The sequence below is a fragment of the Polypterus senegalus genome, chromosome 18 (genome assembly GCF_016835505.1).
Source record: "Polypterus senegalus isolate Bchr_013 chromosome 18, ASM1683550v1, whole genome shotgun sequence".
Taxonomy (NCBI): Eukaryota; Metazoa; Chordata; class Cladistia; order Polypteriformes; family Polypteridae; genus Polypterus; species Polypterus senegalus.
Window position 1 is genome coordinate 34390796 of NC_053171.1, and position 19636 is coordinate 34410431.

The 19636-nt window shown below is 39.6% G+C and overlaps 1 protein-coding gene across 1 annotated transcript in view; it reads left to right on the forward strand.

The window, feature by feature from the left end:
* The window catches only part of bahd1 (bromo adjacent homology domain containing 1), a 164629-nt gene that overhangs the window by 97410 nt on the left and 47583 nt on the right, over window positions 1-19636 (forward strand). Inside the window, exon 4 of the mRNA XM_039742187.1 lies at window positions 9833-11425. Within this exon, the coding sequence (XP_039598121.1) occupies window positions 9833-11425 (1593 nt within the window). The remainder of the gene's footprint in view (window positions 1-9832; window positions 11426-19636) is intronic.

Consider the following 19636-nt stretch of genomic DNA (forward strand, 5'->3'; position numbering starts at 1 on the left):
ATGTATATAACGTAAGGTGGCACAATGGGGTTGTCTTTACAGTTCCAGTCAGTTGTGCTGTCCCTTTGCACCTTCCTTGGATCCTCCAGTTTTCATCTTGTTTTCCAAACATACACAGGTTAGGTGGAATGGCGATTCTGAATGGACCTGTTGCTTGTGTGGGTGTGTTTGTGACTTGGCCCTGCTGTGAACTGGCACTCTGGTCCAGATTGGTTACAAGATGAAAGGTGAAATAGCATAATGGACTGCAAAGGATTAAATGATTTAACAAGTATACACAACAAAGACGTGGAAATTCTGCTGAAAATTGAGTTTATACATATAAAGCATACCTGTATATCTGCTTAATATATAAGCTCATCACTTTGTACACTAATTACACATATAATATTGTTAAGATATACAGTAATACAAGATGATATGCATCAAATACTAAATGAAGTGTCTTCAAATTTATATGCTGAGATCTAAGGAGCCTCTTTAGTATTCATAGATATCATCTTTTCTGAGTTGGGAGCCAGTAGGTAAAAGCTGTTTGTCCTTCACTAATTCTATGTATTTTTAGAATTTTAAACAGGCCTTCATCTTGAGATTGCAGTGTATACTCTGGAGATGAAGTTCTGCCATTTTATGATTTTATATACTGTATGAAAGTTGGCTCTGATCACAGTCTTGAGTTGAACAAAATAAAGCAATCTCATCAGTCTTCAAATGACTTGACTACAGCGACAACCTGCCTTAATATGCAATCATTTTATAAACTTGGTATTATAAATTCCAACTGCCCAGAGTACTTACTGTCAGAAATGACTGTTTCTAAACATATGCATCACATAATGTCGAGTAACTGTGGTCTTCTCACTGCCCCGAACCTCTGTCATGCGTCTTCATTCTTCTCTTTGGCTCCCACCATATGCCTCGAGGTATGCCTGGCTGGTTCCTTTAGTAGCAACATTCAAATTATTGTTCGAGGTCCACCTTTAAACTGGTGTGTTTTACATACCAGTCTTCATTTATTTTTACCGACTCTACCACACTGATGTTCACTCAGTTCTACTGTAGTTCCACACTCACACTGTCCATTGACCCCTGTATGCCTTTACTTTGTTGTTTTATGTGTGGACATAATGCCTACTCATTGTAGCCCTGTGGCCTATTTTACGTTTTGTTGAATTTTCCTTCAAGTTTTTTTGTTTATTTTGAAAGGTTATCTGATTATTTAAGACATTGAAACTACTTCTGTGCATACATTTATTGTGAGATTGTGTTTTTCCTTATGAGAAACTTACACTATGTTCATTAATATAGAAAGTGTACTCTTCTTGGCACCTCTCTTCTATTCAGGTAACTGCCCATGAGACCTGCCTATCTGTTACATTTAATACTTGCACACTTGTCCGCCTTTTAAAATTGTTGAAAGAAACCTCGTCTTTGCTTTGTGAAATTGTGTGTTCTTGTGGTGTTGGTCAGTATGTTAAAGTGTGCTGTTGCATTAACTCAAAATGTCCTGTTGTTTGGAGCAGTTTACACTTTATTTGGAGTTTAGCATGCTTATACTTAATACATTTTATTTGGAACTTAAGCATTTTTTGTTGTTTTAAACTCTGCTCTAACACAGCCTTGATATTTTCTGTAGGTAAAACCCTTGGGTGTTCAAACAATAAACCATTCAGTCAGTTTTTGATTTATATAGTACAGTTGACAATATGCATCATCATAAGGCAGCCGACAGAGTTAACACTTACAATCCATGCAATAAAATCCAAAATGGCAAATACAATTAAAATGGGCAAAGTCCTGCAGATGCTAGAAGGATCTAATATTTCATTTGTCTTATACAGTGCCTTTTGCTAGTGTGCACAATCAAAAAGTGATTTTATGGCAGGCACTGTTGACAATATACAAGGACACCAGCCAGCATTTGTCTCTGTCATGCTGTCCGTCAGGGCAGCTGCTTTGTTGAGGAGTCTCCAATCAGTTTCATCTTTGAATGGCTTTATCACAAGCATCCCATGTACAAGTGCCTGAGGGCTGGCGTTGTTGCCAAACACCCCGTCACGCTCGCAGCACGCTTGTCAGTTGCTTGCAAGTTCGCTCTGTTGGCTCTTAACTATGCAAGTGCTTTGTTTGTCTGAATTCTTTTTTTTTCCCCCTTTTCCTCTTTCCTTGGGTTTAATAATGATTGTTTTGACATTGTTTGTCACGGCTGAAAAATGCAACACATTCCCTGCATCATATTAACAAAAACTTTGATTTCGATTGAACAGAAAGAAAGCCACAGAGAGTGACATGGATGCTGTTTTGATGAAACAATGGAATGACAAGTCAATAGAAAGAGCAGGAGGCGCCACCACTGCACACTACTAAATAACCCTGTCCCTGACCAGCTTCATGTGTGTGTGTGAAACCTAAGTTGTCAGAGTCTGTCCAGTATACATTAAGTGCCAGGCAGGAACTAATCTGGGGAGCTAGACGATCAATGAGCACCCTCCAACTAACTAGTAACCTGGCATATATACACTTTATCTAAATGGCAGCCACTACTACCTACTTTGCTTATTCTTTTTATGTCTTAATTTTTATGTTCGATACTTTACCCTTTGCCTGAATGTCACTTAGCTGTCACAATCCATGCTATAATGCCAGCACTAATTCTGAATCAGGATACCATACCTGCTGCAAGTGGTGTGGCAGCATTGGTAGACATCTTTCTGTTTTACTTTGTGTTTCAACCAGAATTTCTACATTTCTGCCCCTTTATGTAAATAATGCTTACTGGCATGCAGCAAAAACCTTATGAGAAACCCTCTTTTAACACAGTGCAGTAGGATTGCATGTGGGATCATTGCACTATGTGTTAAGCATAGGGGGTGCCAGCTTTGGTTTTCTTATTAAAGTTACTGCTCTTCTGTTCAGTTGGCCTGCATTATCTCCCCCTACTAGTTTGTGTGTTGTGGAAGTATCCTGAGTTTTACGTGTGAACTTGAGTGAAGTGAGTCATCAGGTACACAGTGGCAGCCTGGCATTGAGAAGGTGTGTGCCATGTTACCATCACAGATTCAGTAGGCCTTTTGCCGTGTTTTCCTAGATATAACTTTTTGCTTCTCCTTTTGATATTTTGTATCCAGATTTTTATATATTGCATATTATTTTATCAGGAATTATTTTGCTACCTTAAAAGTTTTACTACTCAAGCACAGTCTGATTTTCGGTTGAACTACAATAAATTTCCTATTCCCCCTGAGATTGCCACTGGTTTTCCTTAAATGCCAGGAGATAGAGTGGTATTTTAAAAACTGAGTGATAATGATGTTTGCCCTATGATGGACTGACAGCCTGTGCAAGATTGGTTTTCACTTTGCACCCAGTGCTGCAGGTATAGGTAACGGCTCCCCTTGACTCTGAATTTTAAAAGGAAGTTAGAAAATAAATGTGCAGATTTTGGTTTTATGTTTAGCTCTGGCTTATATCATCATATAGTCTTGGAAAGCCTGCTGCCTATGTCTGGAGAAAGAGTTGGAGGAAATATCACAGTTTTTGAGTAGCTGACTTGTTGATACTGTCCATAAAACAAGTATATGTTTTATAGTGAAGTTAACGTATGGCCATGAGTGGATAGCCAGTTCTTTTAACAATCCCCATGCTGGCAGCCAGCCCAGATGCATCTGATTTTGAAAGACACTACATGTAGCTTATTCCTATTTAACATTTACCTCTCATAGACCCGTGTAACCTTCACCACCATTGAACAACACACCATCTTTTGAAAAAACATCAATATTCCTCCTGTATCCTAAAGCTGCGTATGTTGTATGAATTACTTTATCCATACTAGCCTGGTTTGAGTGAGTGTGACCTGAAATTAATCTCCACACCATCCCTGTGTTTGGTTTGAACATGAATGACTTTGTCCTCTGTGGGTTCAATTAATTATTTTATTCTGGAAAAAATGTAGTTTCTTCCATTTCTAAAGACTGGTTACCACTTATTACTCTGTGGGTTAAAGAAGCCAATTTGTCCTGAGAAAATGATGCCTCTTCCATATCTAAAATGTTGGCTACTGCTTTACCAAGGCTGTAGTTAGCAGCACACTTCAACAACAATCTTTCACTCCACTAGCCGATACCAACAGAATGATAGGAATGTGCCAGGATTCACCTTTCATACCAGCTAAGCAAATGCCTACTGTTAAATGGATTTTGTGACAAAACACATGTGACAAGTTTTGTTATGTTCTAAAAAATATCTTTTAAGTCTTAAGCTACTTAGTAAATTTTAATTCAGTCCAACTATTTTAATTACCTGTAAATTTATTCTTATATAGCGATCTTGTTAAAGGCAAACTCGTATCAGATTTAAAACAGTGCTAGAAAACTGTAAAACAATAGAATAATTGTATTCCTTTAACCATGGCTGCTTTAGTCAATTGCCAGTGTTAGCTGATGTCATTGCAGACCGACATTTAGTTGAAGTGTTAAGGTGTGGGAATGAAGAGGAGGTAGCATAAAAAGTCTTGCCAGAATAACTTCATGATACCTTAGTTCAGGTGTGGCACATTGGTTGGCACCTTACAGCTCAAAGAATCATTTTTTTCAAGTTGCCGGTGTGTACAAAGTTTGTGTGGACTTTGCACATCACTTTGTGCCTTATTGGGTTTTCCTTTCGTATCTTAAAAACAAGCCTATTGGGTGGGTTGGTGACCCGCTGTTTGTGAGTGTGGATTTTAATGGGCAGGCACCACACCTACTACTGTAAGTTCCTACCTTGCACCTGGTGTGGCATGGATAGGGCGCAGCTCCCCCTAACGGTGAAATGAACTTGGCACACTCAAGAAATGGGTAAATGGATGTTCAGTTCAGATCTTAGTCTTAATAGACATTTTTTCTGAAAAGATGGGTGTTTGAACCACCATGCTTTTTCTCTTTGAGTCTGCTTTAGCTAAAAAAAACCCAACCAATTAGGAAAAATAAAAAGAATGAATACATAAAGAAATATTTGGAAGTTAATGCTAGATTTCCTCTCTATTACAGTTGATTTTTGATTTGTGTTTAACTTGCTGAGTTTTTAGGTTGTGCATTTTACTTAATCATGGCTTAAACATTACATGTCTTAGCTTGCATCTCTTTTTTGATTTTATTGACAGCCTCTGCATTCATTCAAAATTACAATTCCTTTATACACGTCAAAGTATTAATTTGATGCCAATACCTTGAGCATGAATGTGGTGGCTTTTAAAGATGTGTCCGCTAAGAACCTCTCTCATATAATTCATGTCGGAAATCAAAGCTAAATAGTACTTTTACAGTTGAATCATATATGCGGATTTTTAATCTTATGAGCAGTCAACATCATTTTGATGCCAGTCTTGAACAACTGCATTCATCTGGAGGGTTGTCTGTGTGGAATTGTGCATGTTTACTACTCAGATGCCCGGGCAAACTGTGAACCAACCACAGTCTACAAAACAGGTGCAGACTTTCATACTTCATGCTCGTTAAAAAAAAGTACTAACTTTTAGCAAACTTTCTGTGTGCTTGCTTAAACTGAAATTTGAGGGACAAAAGAGCAATGAACAGTTGGCAGTAGCCTCCTTAGCATTAGACTGTAGCGTTACTCAGGTTGTGAAAATTGTGCTAAAAATGTTAGTCCTGAGTGTCACTCGGGCAACTATACACATGCGTCTTGCGGAAGTGTTAGAGCTGAGAATCACTTGGGCTCTAAAAGTGCTGTCAGTGCTGCCATTATTTGGAGAAGTTAAGTCGGAGTGCAGGTTTTCACTAATTATGAAATATGTGTGTGTGTATATATATATATATATATATATATATATATATATATATATATATATATATATATATATATATATATATATATATATATATATATATATATATATAAATACTATATACTGTAATATATAATACTCATCCAGCACCCAAAATGAAGAAAATTTGGGAGATACACCAGGCGATTGTAGTAAAATTCCGGAGCATTTAAATTCTGGACTGTGATGTCAGTATAGATGAAAGTCTCATGGCATATAAGGACACACTGTCACAAATACAGTACATTGATTTAAAAAAAAAAAAAACAAGATTTGGCATAAAGCTTTACAAGCTTTGTGAATGTAAAATGGGATACCTTTGGAATTCGGTTCTGTACACAGGGAAAGGGACCAGGTTTAATTTGAAATACAATCAGTACAACGTTGCTATGTCATTGGTGTTGACTTTGATAGATGCTCTGCTGGATCAAGGTTACTTTGTAACCATGGACAATTTTTATACTTCACTAGAAATTTGCTGCAAAGAAAGACTGACGCATATGGAGCAATGCATCCTAAGTGTCGTGGCATGCCTGAAGACTTTGGCAGAGCTAAATTACAGCGAGGTGGGTTAGTAGCTTGGCAAAAAGGTAAAGTGCTTGCGCAGAAATAGAAGGACAAGAAAAATGTTTGTCGTCTTAGCTCTGCACGTAATGCAGCTACAGTCACTGTGCAGGCAAAAGGCAACAAGCACGTTGCGAAGCTTTGTACTGTGGTTGACCACAATAACACGATGAGTAGATAATGAGGATCAAGAATTGACTTTCTATCTGGTGTGGCATATGGCCGGCAGTTCATCCCGGCCAATGCTCTCACACCGCCAGATGGAGCCCTTCTTGCAACATGGAGGTGACCCGAGTTCCAGCAGGGCATCATGGACAGTGGAGTTTTACATCACAGCCCTGTTGGATGCCATGGGGGCCGCCAGGGGGCGCTGCAGGAAGGCACGAGGATTTTTGTTATAACCCGGAAGTACTTTCTAGTCATGGGAATGGAAATAACAAAGTACTTCTGGGATGAAGAAAAGAAGTTTTCACCTGACCCGGAAGTGTTATGAAATCACGTGGACTGAGAGAAAGAAGCACTTCCGGGTCAAAGATTATAAAGGACTCTGGGAAACCCCAGCAAGTTGAGCTGAGCTGGGAGGAAGGGTGACGAAGCGTCTGGGAGTGGAGGATTGTTGTTATTGTATTGATTATTGTTAATATTGAGGATTGTGGAGGTGCTTTGTGCACATTATTAGAATTATTAAATTCAATTCTTGGACTTTTATCTGGTGTCTGGCGTGTGGTCTGAGGGTTCAAGGGGTCAATAGCGCCCTCTATCTGCCGCACTTGTTATGTGGCGGTAACAAAAGAAATACTGCAAAAGATATTTTGGCATCTGTTGGAACAGTGCATTTGGAATGCATTTATGTTATACAAAGAAAAAATGACAACAAACAAATCAGCTTTTTACATGTTTTTTTGGAATAAAATGCAATGCTAAAGAGGTTAATATTAAACAAATTTGGAAAACAACAAAGTGACAGCTGTAGCTCAGGATAGTATTTAAAGTGCTGGTAGAGTTGTTGGATTCTTTTCAATAAAAAATGTCAGAATGGGCCTTTGCTCATCATGTCCATGTCCAGTTACAGTGTGTTGAAGTGACGGTCAGGGCTGGGTATCAGCACTGATGATCCAATTCAGTTCAGTTCTGATTCACATTGCCCCATTTTGATTCAATATCAATTTTTATTTTGACTGAATTAGCATGCACTGATATATTTGAAGTGGTGGCTTTTTTTTGAGATTACTTAACCAGGCATAGAGAGCATTAATATAATGTGACAAATTTCAGTAACACTTTACTTGAAGGGTGTCTACATATTGACTTCATAACATATGCATAAGCATGGAATGATATTTAAGGAGAAATACTTCATTAGTGGGGCAGCACGGTGGCGCAGTGGTAGCGCTGCTGCCTCACAGTTAGGAGACCCGGGTTCGCTTCCCAGGTCCTCCCTGAGTGGAGTTTGCATGTTCTCCACGTGTCTGCGTGGGTTTCCTCCGGGCGCTCTGGTTTCCTTCCACAGTCCAAAGACATGCAGGTTAGGTGGATTGGCGATTCTAAATTGGCCCTAGTGTGTGCTTGGTGTGTAGGTGTGTTTGTGTGTGTCCTGCAGTGGGGTGGCACCCTGCCCGGGATTGGTTCCTGCCTTGTGCCCTGCTCCAGCAGACCCCCGTGACCCTGTGTTTGGATTCAGCGGGTTGGAAACTGGATGGATGGATGGAAGGAATACTTCATTAGTAATGAACAGTTAACATCAGCCAATCATCATCAACATCACCACCAATGTTTATTGGATTGATAAATCATAAACTTGTGATTGATACAGTCACGCAATAGAACAGCGCATTAGAAATTCTAGAAGGGTTTTTGGGACAGCATCATCTCAGCAGTTATGTATATAGACAGCCAGGTTTCTCCTGGTGTGACTGGCATGCGGCACGATTGTCTGCAGCACATCCACCGCAGGTGCCTATTCATTTCTAATGCATGATTGTTGTGTAGGAATCTGCTGTCGCAAGGTAGGGTTACTCTTCTCCAATGGCCTGAGAAATGTGACGATTCTTTGCTTAAGATCTTCTTGAAGCCTCTGTACAAAAACTTCACTCACTTGCTTTTGGGTTGGTATAGCGTACCACAGTTCAAAAACCTGTAACATTGCCAAAAGCCCTCATTTTGAACAACTGTATAAGGGCTTGTATCTTTATATATAATAACTGCTATAGATTGTTATTTTTGGGCATGAGGCAAACTAAAGAGGAGCAACCTGATGTCTCCGGTGTAAATTGTTTAGGCTCAACTCATTTGGATGTCGATTGAGATTTAGGTTTATGGGTGATGCTGGGGTAAATGGTTTCTTAAATTTGTTTGTGATACAATGATAATTAACGTCCGAGTTGCATAGATTACATAAGGCTTTGCTTTTATCCAGTAGTTATATGCCAACGCACTGTTTGAACCCATAGTAAGTCCACACATCTGATTTAAGTGTCTAAGACACTGATGTCAGTTAAAGAGAACATACCATTTTATGCAAGATAGTAAAGTGTTTTTTCCATATAAAGCCTTTACAGGAGCATTAGCGCCATCTACTGGATTGGATGCCAAAAACGAAGGTTAGCAAAAATCTGCATGTACTAATTGAACAGGATAGAGATTCACAAGATCAGTCTTGAGACTTTAACAATCAATATTGAATCATCCATCCATCCAACCCGCTATATCCTAACTACAGGGTCACGGGGGTCTGCTGGAGCCATTCCCAGCTATCACAGGGCACAAGGCAGGAAACAAACCCCAGGCAGGGCACCAGCCCACCGCAGATATTGAATCACTTAACCAAAAAAAATTAATCAGAAAGCTGGTTATTGATGCCCTTGGTTTTTAACAAAAAGAGAAAGAAAAGAGAATCTCTCTTTTGTTTAACCATGTCTTGTCATTTTTTACGTTGGTTTGGTTATATTAGTTTGTTTTGTTAGATAATTCCCTTGCATCATATATACGTCCTTCTTACCTAAGTCGGATATAATTACAACGAATTATCCCTATTTTTGCCCCATCCTCTACAGAATGTAGTGCCAGTTGCAACTCGCATCTACTGATAAATCTGGTGGGATCATGAATTTCTGTTATTAGTTCACTAATATGATGCTGCGTGCATTTCTTCCATTCTAATTCATAGCACTGGAGAACCAGCAGAATATCTGAACTTGAGTCAAGTATTGCTAGGAAATGTGTTCAATCACAAGCTTCTAGTCAACAGTCATCGAGGATGCAAGCTGGTCATTTTCTTTCTGAGCTTCATTTTTTCCCCATCTCATTTGTTGTGTAGATGTACAGTGCTGGATTTCATTCTGCCTTCTTTGTATTTATTGTGTGCCTTTTTGCATGTAGGCGCACATTGAGAACAAATACATGTCTGTTTTACTTATTATTTTTTCCTTATCTATCTTTGCACAGATTCTCCAAGGAAGCATGTCATGACCCACGCCCGGCGGAAAAGTTCTCTGAGCAGATATCCAAGTGAATCGCAGGACCAGGTGGGCAGTGGCCCACATGCTGAACCAGTGGACGGGGCCTGGCCTGAGTGCCCTAAAGAAGGCATGGCCAAGAGGGGACCATCTGCAAACAGTGCTACAGAGGATGGTGATCGGAAGTCGTACTCGTTGAGGAAGCGTAGTGGTATGACAGATGTTGGCACCCGTCGATGTCACGTGGTGCTGACTAGGCTAAACTCTGGAGATGTTGAACGCGACCAGTTGAAAGAACAGAATGTTGATTATCTTCAGACCGATGACCTTCATGAACAAAACTCAGGTGGAGAGTCTGACAAGTGGAGAAAAATGAAATTGGGTGGCAACTTCGTGTCAGGAGCTCCCCCTGTGCTCCACTTGGCCTCCGAACCAAGGAAACGAAGGCTGGCATCTTTAAATGCTGAGGCCGTGAATAGCTTGCTTTTAGAGCGGGAAGACTTCCAAAAAGAACCACGATTTTCCAGGAAGGGAACGCAGCGCTTGCACAAGGATTGTCTCTCTGTTAAAGACTCCTCAGGAAAGCCTCAGATTGGGAGTGATGACTCCTTTTTGAGTAAGAAAACAAAGACTTTGAAATCAAGCAGCTCCAGAACGGAGAAGGAGGACCTTAAAGGTGTTGACCTAGAAGGACCTGCTCCAAAGCGTCTGGCGGGACTCAATGCCGCTGCCTTGCTGAAGCTTACTGGTGCCTCAGCTGGGGTCAAGCGTAGACTTAAACAGGATGGTAAAGGTGAAGGAATATGTGGAAAGAAGCGGCCCAAGATCCGGCCTCCAAAAAACCACCATCTTCAACTGAAGCTGCTACAAGATGAATGCCTGGAGTGTAAAAAAGAGGCCTTTTCTCTCAAAACCGAGTGGGAGGGCCTCTCTGGACAAGACAATTTCCCACATTCGGGCTATCATTGTAGAAGTTTGCTTGGTTACTCTATGAAGCCTGTCAAACAGGAACAGACAGAGGCCGAGGTAAAGCCATTTTTTCATTGTGCCTCAGAGGAGTCTGTCGAGTATTGCCATAGATTGGCACTGCTACTGAGGCATCAGAACTTCGCCTCTCAGCCCTTTGAAGAAACAGATGACCGAACTTCGCCCCTCAAACAGGAGTTTCTATTACCCCAGCATTCTCTGGCACACTCTGCTTTATCAGTTGGCACATCTCCTTACCTGTGTATGGACCCATGCTACTCAAGCTATTATCTCCACTATGACCACCAGGGGACATCTTCACCCCCAGTGACACATGGACCGGTGCCCTATCCAACCTCTGCTATCTCCCCTGTCCCAATGTGCACAGCAGGAGTTCAGAGTTCAAAACTACTGGTGTCTGCGGCCACTACACCCTCAGGAATCCCTATCCCACATCCTGCCTTCTGCAACTCCATGGGGTCATCCTGCTTTGGAGAGGCCTGTGGGATGAATGGTTTCACCAATAATGTTGCTTATAGAGCTATGCACTCACTTGCTACCAGGGGCTGCACTTTCAACATGGGTCACACTGGCTGCACACACAAAGTTAAAACAGGTAAGCATGTTGTGGAAAGCACCTTGATCTGCCCTAGAGTGGTTTAATCTAGGTAAAGAGTTGGAAGTGATAAATATAAGAAACAACAAGGTCAGAGGGCAAAGAACGAGTGTCTTTGTGTTACCTTTAATAAAGTCACTGTTAAAACGTTCATGTGTTTGGATGACATGCCTGGTGTGTAACTCTTTGCTCGGTTCATGCCTATTCCTATATTTTGTCATTTAAGTCAGTGTTCATCTTGAAAACCTAAGCTAGTGAAATGAATAATACTAATGTACCAGTTCACTCAATTTTCGATAATTTAAGTAGGAATATGAGAGTAAAGGCTTATCATCTAATCAAATGAACTTGATAATTGGTTAATATAAGTCCAAGTCAGTTAAGGCGGTAACTTGAGACTTTCTAACATTGTGGTAATGCCTTATAATCTAAAAAAGTCACTAAATTAGAGCTCAGAACTCTGTCCTAGGAAGTAGATTGCCAAATCTGCAAGTTTTTATGCAGTCACTTTCCTTATTAAATGCCTGTTTTAATTAATGGTCCTGTTATTCTACTGACTTAGTCGGTTAAGATGCCCAATTGGGCTTGGTTACTACTTTCTGAAATAAATGACAACTGGTTTTCCCATTCATTTTCCTCATCACCACTTTAGAAAATGGTCAGATGGCTGGATCAAAGTACCTTTCCTACACCTCAGTGTCACATGTAGACAGGTCTTAGGCCAGTAGTACATTCATTTTGTGATTTTGTTGGTTTGACTACAGGTGGGGGCAGCATGATGGTGCAGTGGGTAGCACTGCTGCCTCGCAGTTAGGAGACCTGGGTTTGCTTCCCGGGTCCACCCTGTGTGGAGTTTGCATGTTCTCCCCGTGTCTGTGTTGGTTTCCTCCGGGTACTCCGGTTTCCTCCCACAGTCCAAAGACATGCAGGTTAGGTGCACTGGCGATCCTAAATTGTCCGTAGTGCGTGCTTGTTGTGTGTGTGCGCCCTGTGGTGGGCTGGCACCCCGCCCGGCTTGTTATTTCCTGCCTTGTGCCCTATGTTGGCTGGGATTGGCTCCAGCAGATCCCCGTGACCCTGTAGTTAGGATATAGCGGGTTGGATAATGGATGGATGGACTACAGGTAGGTTTATACCAGGAAATGTATTCCTCCTAGTTTGACTTGAGGAGATTTATTTGGTGTTTTCCTAATGTAACACTTAGCAAGTGGATCTTGTTTAGGAACCATTCTCAATTGCACCCCTACCCTTTGCTTATAGAAAAGAATGAAATTGAGATAATTGATGTAAAATAATATGCCCGCCATTCTGAAAATAATTATACTTGAACATATTTCCGTGGGAATCGGATCCAGCTGCCCCATGATTCTCCCCTGGATTAGTGGGTTTAGAAAATGGTTGGGTGGGTGGACATTTCCATTGTTTAGCTGCCACTTGGATCCGATATGCTGGCGTAACACACTGTACCCAGTGGTTGTTTGTGGGAGTTGGCAGATTCACGCTATATCTACATGGTTTTTCAGTGGCTTCTACAGTTTTCCTTCCTGTAACACATGTAAGATGAATGTGTCAGATTACTTGGGAATTTTCAATATTTCTAAATTCAGATTTGAGAGTTTTATATATAGAATATAGAATATTTCCAAAATTTTTGGAATATATAAATTAACCAAGGTATTATGTGCAAAATGAGATCACATTTTCATAATTGAAATTGGCATGATTTCAGATGTCCTTTGCTACATGTTGACTACATTGGTTGAATAAGCTTTTGTCTACATGTAGAGTTAAGCTATTAGACCCCTTTTTTAATGGAGATTTGGATGTATAGGTCTTTAGCTGTTCTCTTTATGGGGAAAAATGAATATGTCAAGGTATACTGTAGAGCAGCGTTTCCCAACCTCGGTCCTGGGGACACACTGTGGCTGCAGGTTTTTGTTCCAACCAGCTTCTGCTTTTAATTGGACTCCTGGGCTAATCAAGTTCTTTGTTTTGGGAACAATATAGAAATTAGAAAACTAAGGTTTGGTAATATATATAAAAATGTACCAAGCAGTTATTTGGGAATAATGTATTTTTTCTTTTTAACAATATTTTCATCTTGATTTTCATTTGACTTTTCTAGGTGTTTTAATTGTTTAATTAAGCCATTATTTACTAATTAGTGAGTCTGATGCTAAAGTAGTTGCAGCCTTTGATTATTCAGTGTTGTTTGCCAGCGTGTCTGCTCTGCTCTTTTTTAATTGTCATTAATAAGATACAATGAAAGAGAAAAACTGCACAGAGAAAGGGCAAAATATAATGAAATCAACAAAAGAGAGTCTATAGCAAAAGCAGAAATAGTTCTAAATGTCTTATAAATGTAAAAGTCATGCTGCTGTGCTTTTCTGAATGTAGAATAAAAGAAAAATAATACCAGCTAATTAAGTGAGATCAGTGTTATCAGGTGTTGTCACTGATTAGGAATCTGGTTGGAACAAAAACCTGCAGCCACAGTATGCCCCCAGGACTGAGGTTGGGAAACACTGGTGTAGAGCATAAAAAGCTGGCATTTGTGCCCTTTGTAAACCACACCCATCGCAACAGTTTTGATGGCCCAGTACAGTTCTCTGCTGCATCCATCACCATCAACACTGCCAGTTTAAATTACTACATTATCATTAAGATAGCTCCATTAGTTTTTTTTTTTTTTTTTTTAATATTTTGATCTATTCTTTCAGTCAGCTGGGATGCATTGAACTACTAATCCTAACACCAGCCAGAAGGGCTATTTGGAACCAGTATAGGCTATATAATGTTGAGCAATGTACTTCTTTTGAAAAGAAGTGACTTACACAGCATCATTTCTAGATAAACAGCTTGGATGGCATTGATGAGGCAGACAGCAAATAGAGTCAACACCTCATAGTGCAATTTGCATCTTTAATTGAGGGTTGTTTTGCTCATTGATAAATTTATAATTAAGGGATGACATTTGCTTCCCATTTTAAATACAAATCATAATGTCACATGTTTATATCTGACTATTTGACAGGCTAGGCAGCCTGTATGTTTTCAAAAATGTTAGGTCACCCTCCACCATAGTCCTTTACACCACAAAATATTGATAGGCCCTCTGGTGAGTCATACAGACATTGGATTTATCAGTTTACTGTCATGGAGAGCATCTAAAACCTAGTGTTGAGGTCATCCTTGAGTTTAATAATGCCATTTGATGACACATTGTGGCACAAATATTGAATTTTTTTACAAATTACTATAGTTCAACCTGAATCTTAAAGAAGAAAATTAAGAATAAAAAGCTGTAAATCCATATTTTCTAGGTCATCTCTCTCTCTCTCTCTCTCTCTCTCTCTCTCTCTCTCTCTCTCTCTCTACATTTTTTACACAGGCTAATAGCTCCATGTGGTGACTTGTCTTAATTCAGCATAAGAGTCATCTTAAGAAAAAAATAGTAAACATGGAGAATATCTGACTTCTAATTTTGAAATTGGCATGGCCTAACTTCTCACTACCAGCAGCAGGACTTTTTTCAAAGGTTCTATTTTGTATTGCCAAGCTGAATGGTGCCATTGGACTTGTGGACAAGGGTCTTGAGGTTCTAAAGCTTCAGTGATGTTGATTGTAGCTTGAAACGTGAGAAGGGTGACCTCTCTAGAGCAAGGGCCATCCCATTAGATCCATTTTTTTTCTTTTGATCAGTGTATCAGTGGCTGTAACACACATCGTTAAGATTTGTGGCACAATATATACATAGTTTTTGTATAAAGTTTAGATGAGCTTATATGAGAGCAAGTTTATGATTGCCCCAGGATGATACATTATTTCTTACTGCCCGATTTTGTTTTTGTGAATTGCCATACTAGTTCAAGCATAAATAATTTGCATTGTTTTGACATTGTTTTCTGTTGCACTGTCCCGAATAATGCACATGCGTGCCTACGCTAGGAACAAATTGCTGTGGAAAAGACTTAGCCCCACTAGAAAAATACCTTAATTTTTCTATGTCACCAGGAATAATAGTGTCTACCAAATTATCAAATAATTACACTGTAGGAACCATTCTGCTTTTACACTCTATTGTCAGGCTCATTCATGTCACAAAAACATCATTTTGGTAGCTTGTTGTTTTAAGGAATTTTCACACCTAGTTTGTTTGTTTTGTGTGTTTTTTTTTTTAAATCTATTGCAATTTCCCCCGATAATCCAGTTCGTTTAGGTACATGTGAACACTTCTATTGCACTTGGGAGCACATCAAGAGAACCAGTCTGAGACCCTTTGGAAAGGGTGGTCTCTGTGTAGTACAAAGTGAACACTGAAGGGGTTCGCAAGTGGCATGAATGTGATCCCACACTGGACCGATCCCACTACAAGAAATAATGTTGATTATGGGTGAAATTGCCCATGCTGTGGTAGTCATGCTAGGCATCTGCTTTCGATAGTTGTCAAATTTCATTCACAGTAGAGTCGAGGGTTAATTGTATTCTAGCATTGGAAATAGTTAGAAGGTAAAATAAATATGCACAAAGTTATAAACATGACACAATTCACATAAAACCGCTCATATAATTACAAGTCAGTCAGAGCAGGCCAAGTGCCCGATACATCAAACACCACAAATGTGATATGTAGAGGTGGAGGTGTCCTTTCAATGTGATCACTTTTTGGGTGTGAGATGGATACGGAGACACAGTAACGTTTTGACATATGTAGTATATGTTAATCAAACATTCCAAAATTAGCACTATTAACAAATTGTTTTAGGAGTTACGACAGAAGACATGATTTGAGATAATCTTTATTGAGGTTTGCTTCATGTGGTGGCTGCTGAGTAGTAAATACCTAACATCCTATAATTAAATGAAGCTCACCTGGCATATCCACTGTCATAAAGTGAAGCACCTTAGTTTGTGCCCTCTGCAGACCTCTAGCACGAGCTCAAGTACCTCTGGTCATGTAATGGTGAATCCTTGCTAATGCAGAGGATTGGTTCTTGAGCAGGTACTTTGTAAAAAATGTTTATATCATGCTTGAAGTTTGGTTTTCCTTTTTGTCATTGTCTCCTGTTTTTCACTTTCTCACCTTGGACAGCCACTCTTATCTTAGCAGCACTATATAAATCAGCCTGGGTGAAGGTTACTATTTAGAAATAAGATCATCTGATCGAGTCCTAAAAGTCAATACTTTAAAGAAATCTTTACTCTAAGCACTGTCTCGAGGGACAGTTTCCTCCTTTGCTGTTTGAAAGACTGAAAAGCCAGTGATAAATCAACATATGCTTTTCTTACAGATGTGTGGGGTGGGAGGACTTCCACTGTTATTTGTGCAACTGCTCCTTATCAGGTTACAGATAGCCTACATCAGCACAGAATGTTGTTTGTACAGATTGCTATCATGCATACAAGTATGATTGTGAAAAATAAACCAGGAAACAAAGATGTTCACCCTTTATATGCGTATATAAAAGGAAGTAGCTGGTGTCTGGAACAAGCATTCTCGTTAAATGTTCTTTGCGTATGTGTCTCTTTGGAAACCAGCATATTTCATTGCATTTAAGTGCTTCATAGCAGCCATGACCAGTGTGTATGCCCTAATAACAGACCATCTCTCAGGGGATCAGAATGCTGGCCTTGTTTGTGAATATTGTTTCTATAAATCTGTGTATTAGCTAGTTGACAGCAACACTTTGCATCCTTAGAGCTTCCAGTTGGGGGCAGCATTTGCAAGAGGTCCTAGGAGCTTCCGACACACAGATCTCGCTTGTATGTTTTTATCAGGGAGCGGTTGTGCATCCTCAAGGGCTAAGCTATTGCTTTCTGTTTATCTGTCATAGTGTTTTATAAACAGAAGCAAATTCCAAAAGCTGTTATCATCCGGGTGGAATGTCAGCGGCAGCCCAGCCCTTTGTGAACTGAGTCATGACCTTCTGTAGATCAGTGGCAAATGCATGACTACAGGGGCCGCTGCAAGTTTGTTTTTGGATTGCAGCTTGCTTTATGTGATCAAATGACTTTAGAATGAGCAGTGGTGGGGGGAATATAAGAAATTTGCTTAGAATAGTGTGGTTTGACAAGTGTATTAATCCACGTCACAACTTACACTGGAGAGCTCGTCAGGTGCACGCTGATATGGTAACCTCAGCTTTAGCCTTTCAGAAAAACCTTTTATTCAGCCCTATATGGATTTGGGAGTAGATTATATCTCGGCATGTCTATCTGTTCTCCTGAATGTCTGCTTGCAGTCAGATATCAGGGGTGAGCTGAGAGCTGATTTAGATTCCAGTATTTTTATAATTTCATATAAGCTTTTTAATCTCTGCAGTTGTTAGGTCCAGCATATTTTATTTATTCCAGTCAGGTTTGGAATATTTGGGCTTTATCTAATCCTGCCTACTTGCGATTGTTGCAAGGTGATTAGAGCTCATTTTAAATAATCTCCAAGCATGCTTTTTATGGACAGTTTCACTTTTTTTGACTTTGCCAGTTTATGGGACATGTACTACCTGCATGTGCTGTGTGTATAATTTAGACTGAATCTGCAGATCTTTAAGTAGTTATTGTCAGAAATAACCTTTTTGCCCTTCTTTTTCTTTTGTCTGCTGAACCTCAGCACTAAGACAAAGTTCTTAGAACAAAGTTACAAGTCTGATTTCCCTCACTCATTGTGTGTTAGTAGCTCTCTTTTAAGTATTTTTTATGACTGTTGCAGTTATACTTATGGCGTCCGCAAAATGTTGCTCATTTTGTTGACTGAAATAATGGTCATAATTTTTTGTTTTTTGTCAGTGCTTTATATCCAGGTCTGTATTTTTAAGGCAAGGAGATCACAGTTTATTAAACAAGATATGGTGAGAGAGAATGTGACCTGACCCAGTTCAGTATAAAAAGTTGAGTTACTTTTATGGATCACTTCAACAGTGCCAGACAATATTTAAATTCATGACTTGTCATTTTTGTAAGATAATGGAACATGCATGCAATTGATTCACATTTGTAAATGTAAGGTCAGTTTGTTTTAAAATGAATGCCAGATCATACATTAAAGATGAAATCTGCTAATGAATCATAACCTAATTGTCTTTTTTTTTTTTTTTTTGTTGCTTGTGTTGAGCCTTTACTCCCTTTTTCCGTCTCTCTGACTCAGCTAGACATATTAAATTAATACATTCATATATGCTTTTCCATGTGTTTTATGGAGTTTTGGAGTAGCTCTACCCAATTTAGTAATGCATTTCTCCAACCCAAATACAAACAAGATTGTCACATCCCTTCACTAAGTGACACTTCTACTATGTGTGCATGTAAAGCAAAGTTTTTGACTTCAGTGATTCTCTTCAGTATAGATGATGCTAGTTTTTAATCAGTTTTCTTCTTAACAAAGATAGTTGACAAGGAATAGAAACTGGTATGAAAGATGATGAAGTCTAAACTGGAACAGCCAGTTCAGTTTCTTGTATGTAATTATCAAACACACTGAGCGGTCTGAAACAGACATCCACCACAGGGTTCCTCAACTAATTTCTTTTGTGGACCAGATTACCAAATGTTAATTGTTGGGAGGACCAAGCATAGTTCTTGGTTCTCAGCATTCACATGTGAATGAGACTAAATATAACACTATGTATCACAGGGTGTTTATTGATATTGACATTGAATATTTATTATTATTACTAGCCATGTGCGCCCAACTACGTTGCGCGTGTTAAAGTTGTCTGTGAAGGGCTACCTGTTTAAACGCGGCTGCCAGTCGTGAACTGGGTCCTTCGTCGCACAGCATTATGATTTTTTATAAGGGAAACAAAATTACAAAAGAAAACCCTTGGACATTGATTCGATAGGAACGGCCTACTCTGAATCACTGTCTGAATAGTAATTATGTGGTGGTGTAGGAGCATTTCTGCTTCTGTCCGTTCACAGTCTCATTTTCACGACGCTATTGTTTCCTCTCACGGTGTCTTCTCAACCTTTCTCCAATCTCGCAGGTTGCTTTGTGGCAATCCAAAGAGTAAGGCAATATACACAGAGCAATGGTTATAAAAGGGGGACACATAGATATCTAGGCTCTTTAAAGCATAAATAGGGATCACTTCACTGACATGTGAGCAAGGCACGGTACAACTGTGAGACGCGCAGCACTCGCCAGCTACAACGTAACAATAATAATTTCCGGAACGTGCTGTTACATTGTCATTCCTTTTACCCACTGTCTTA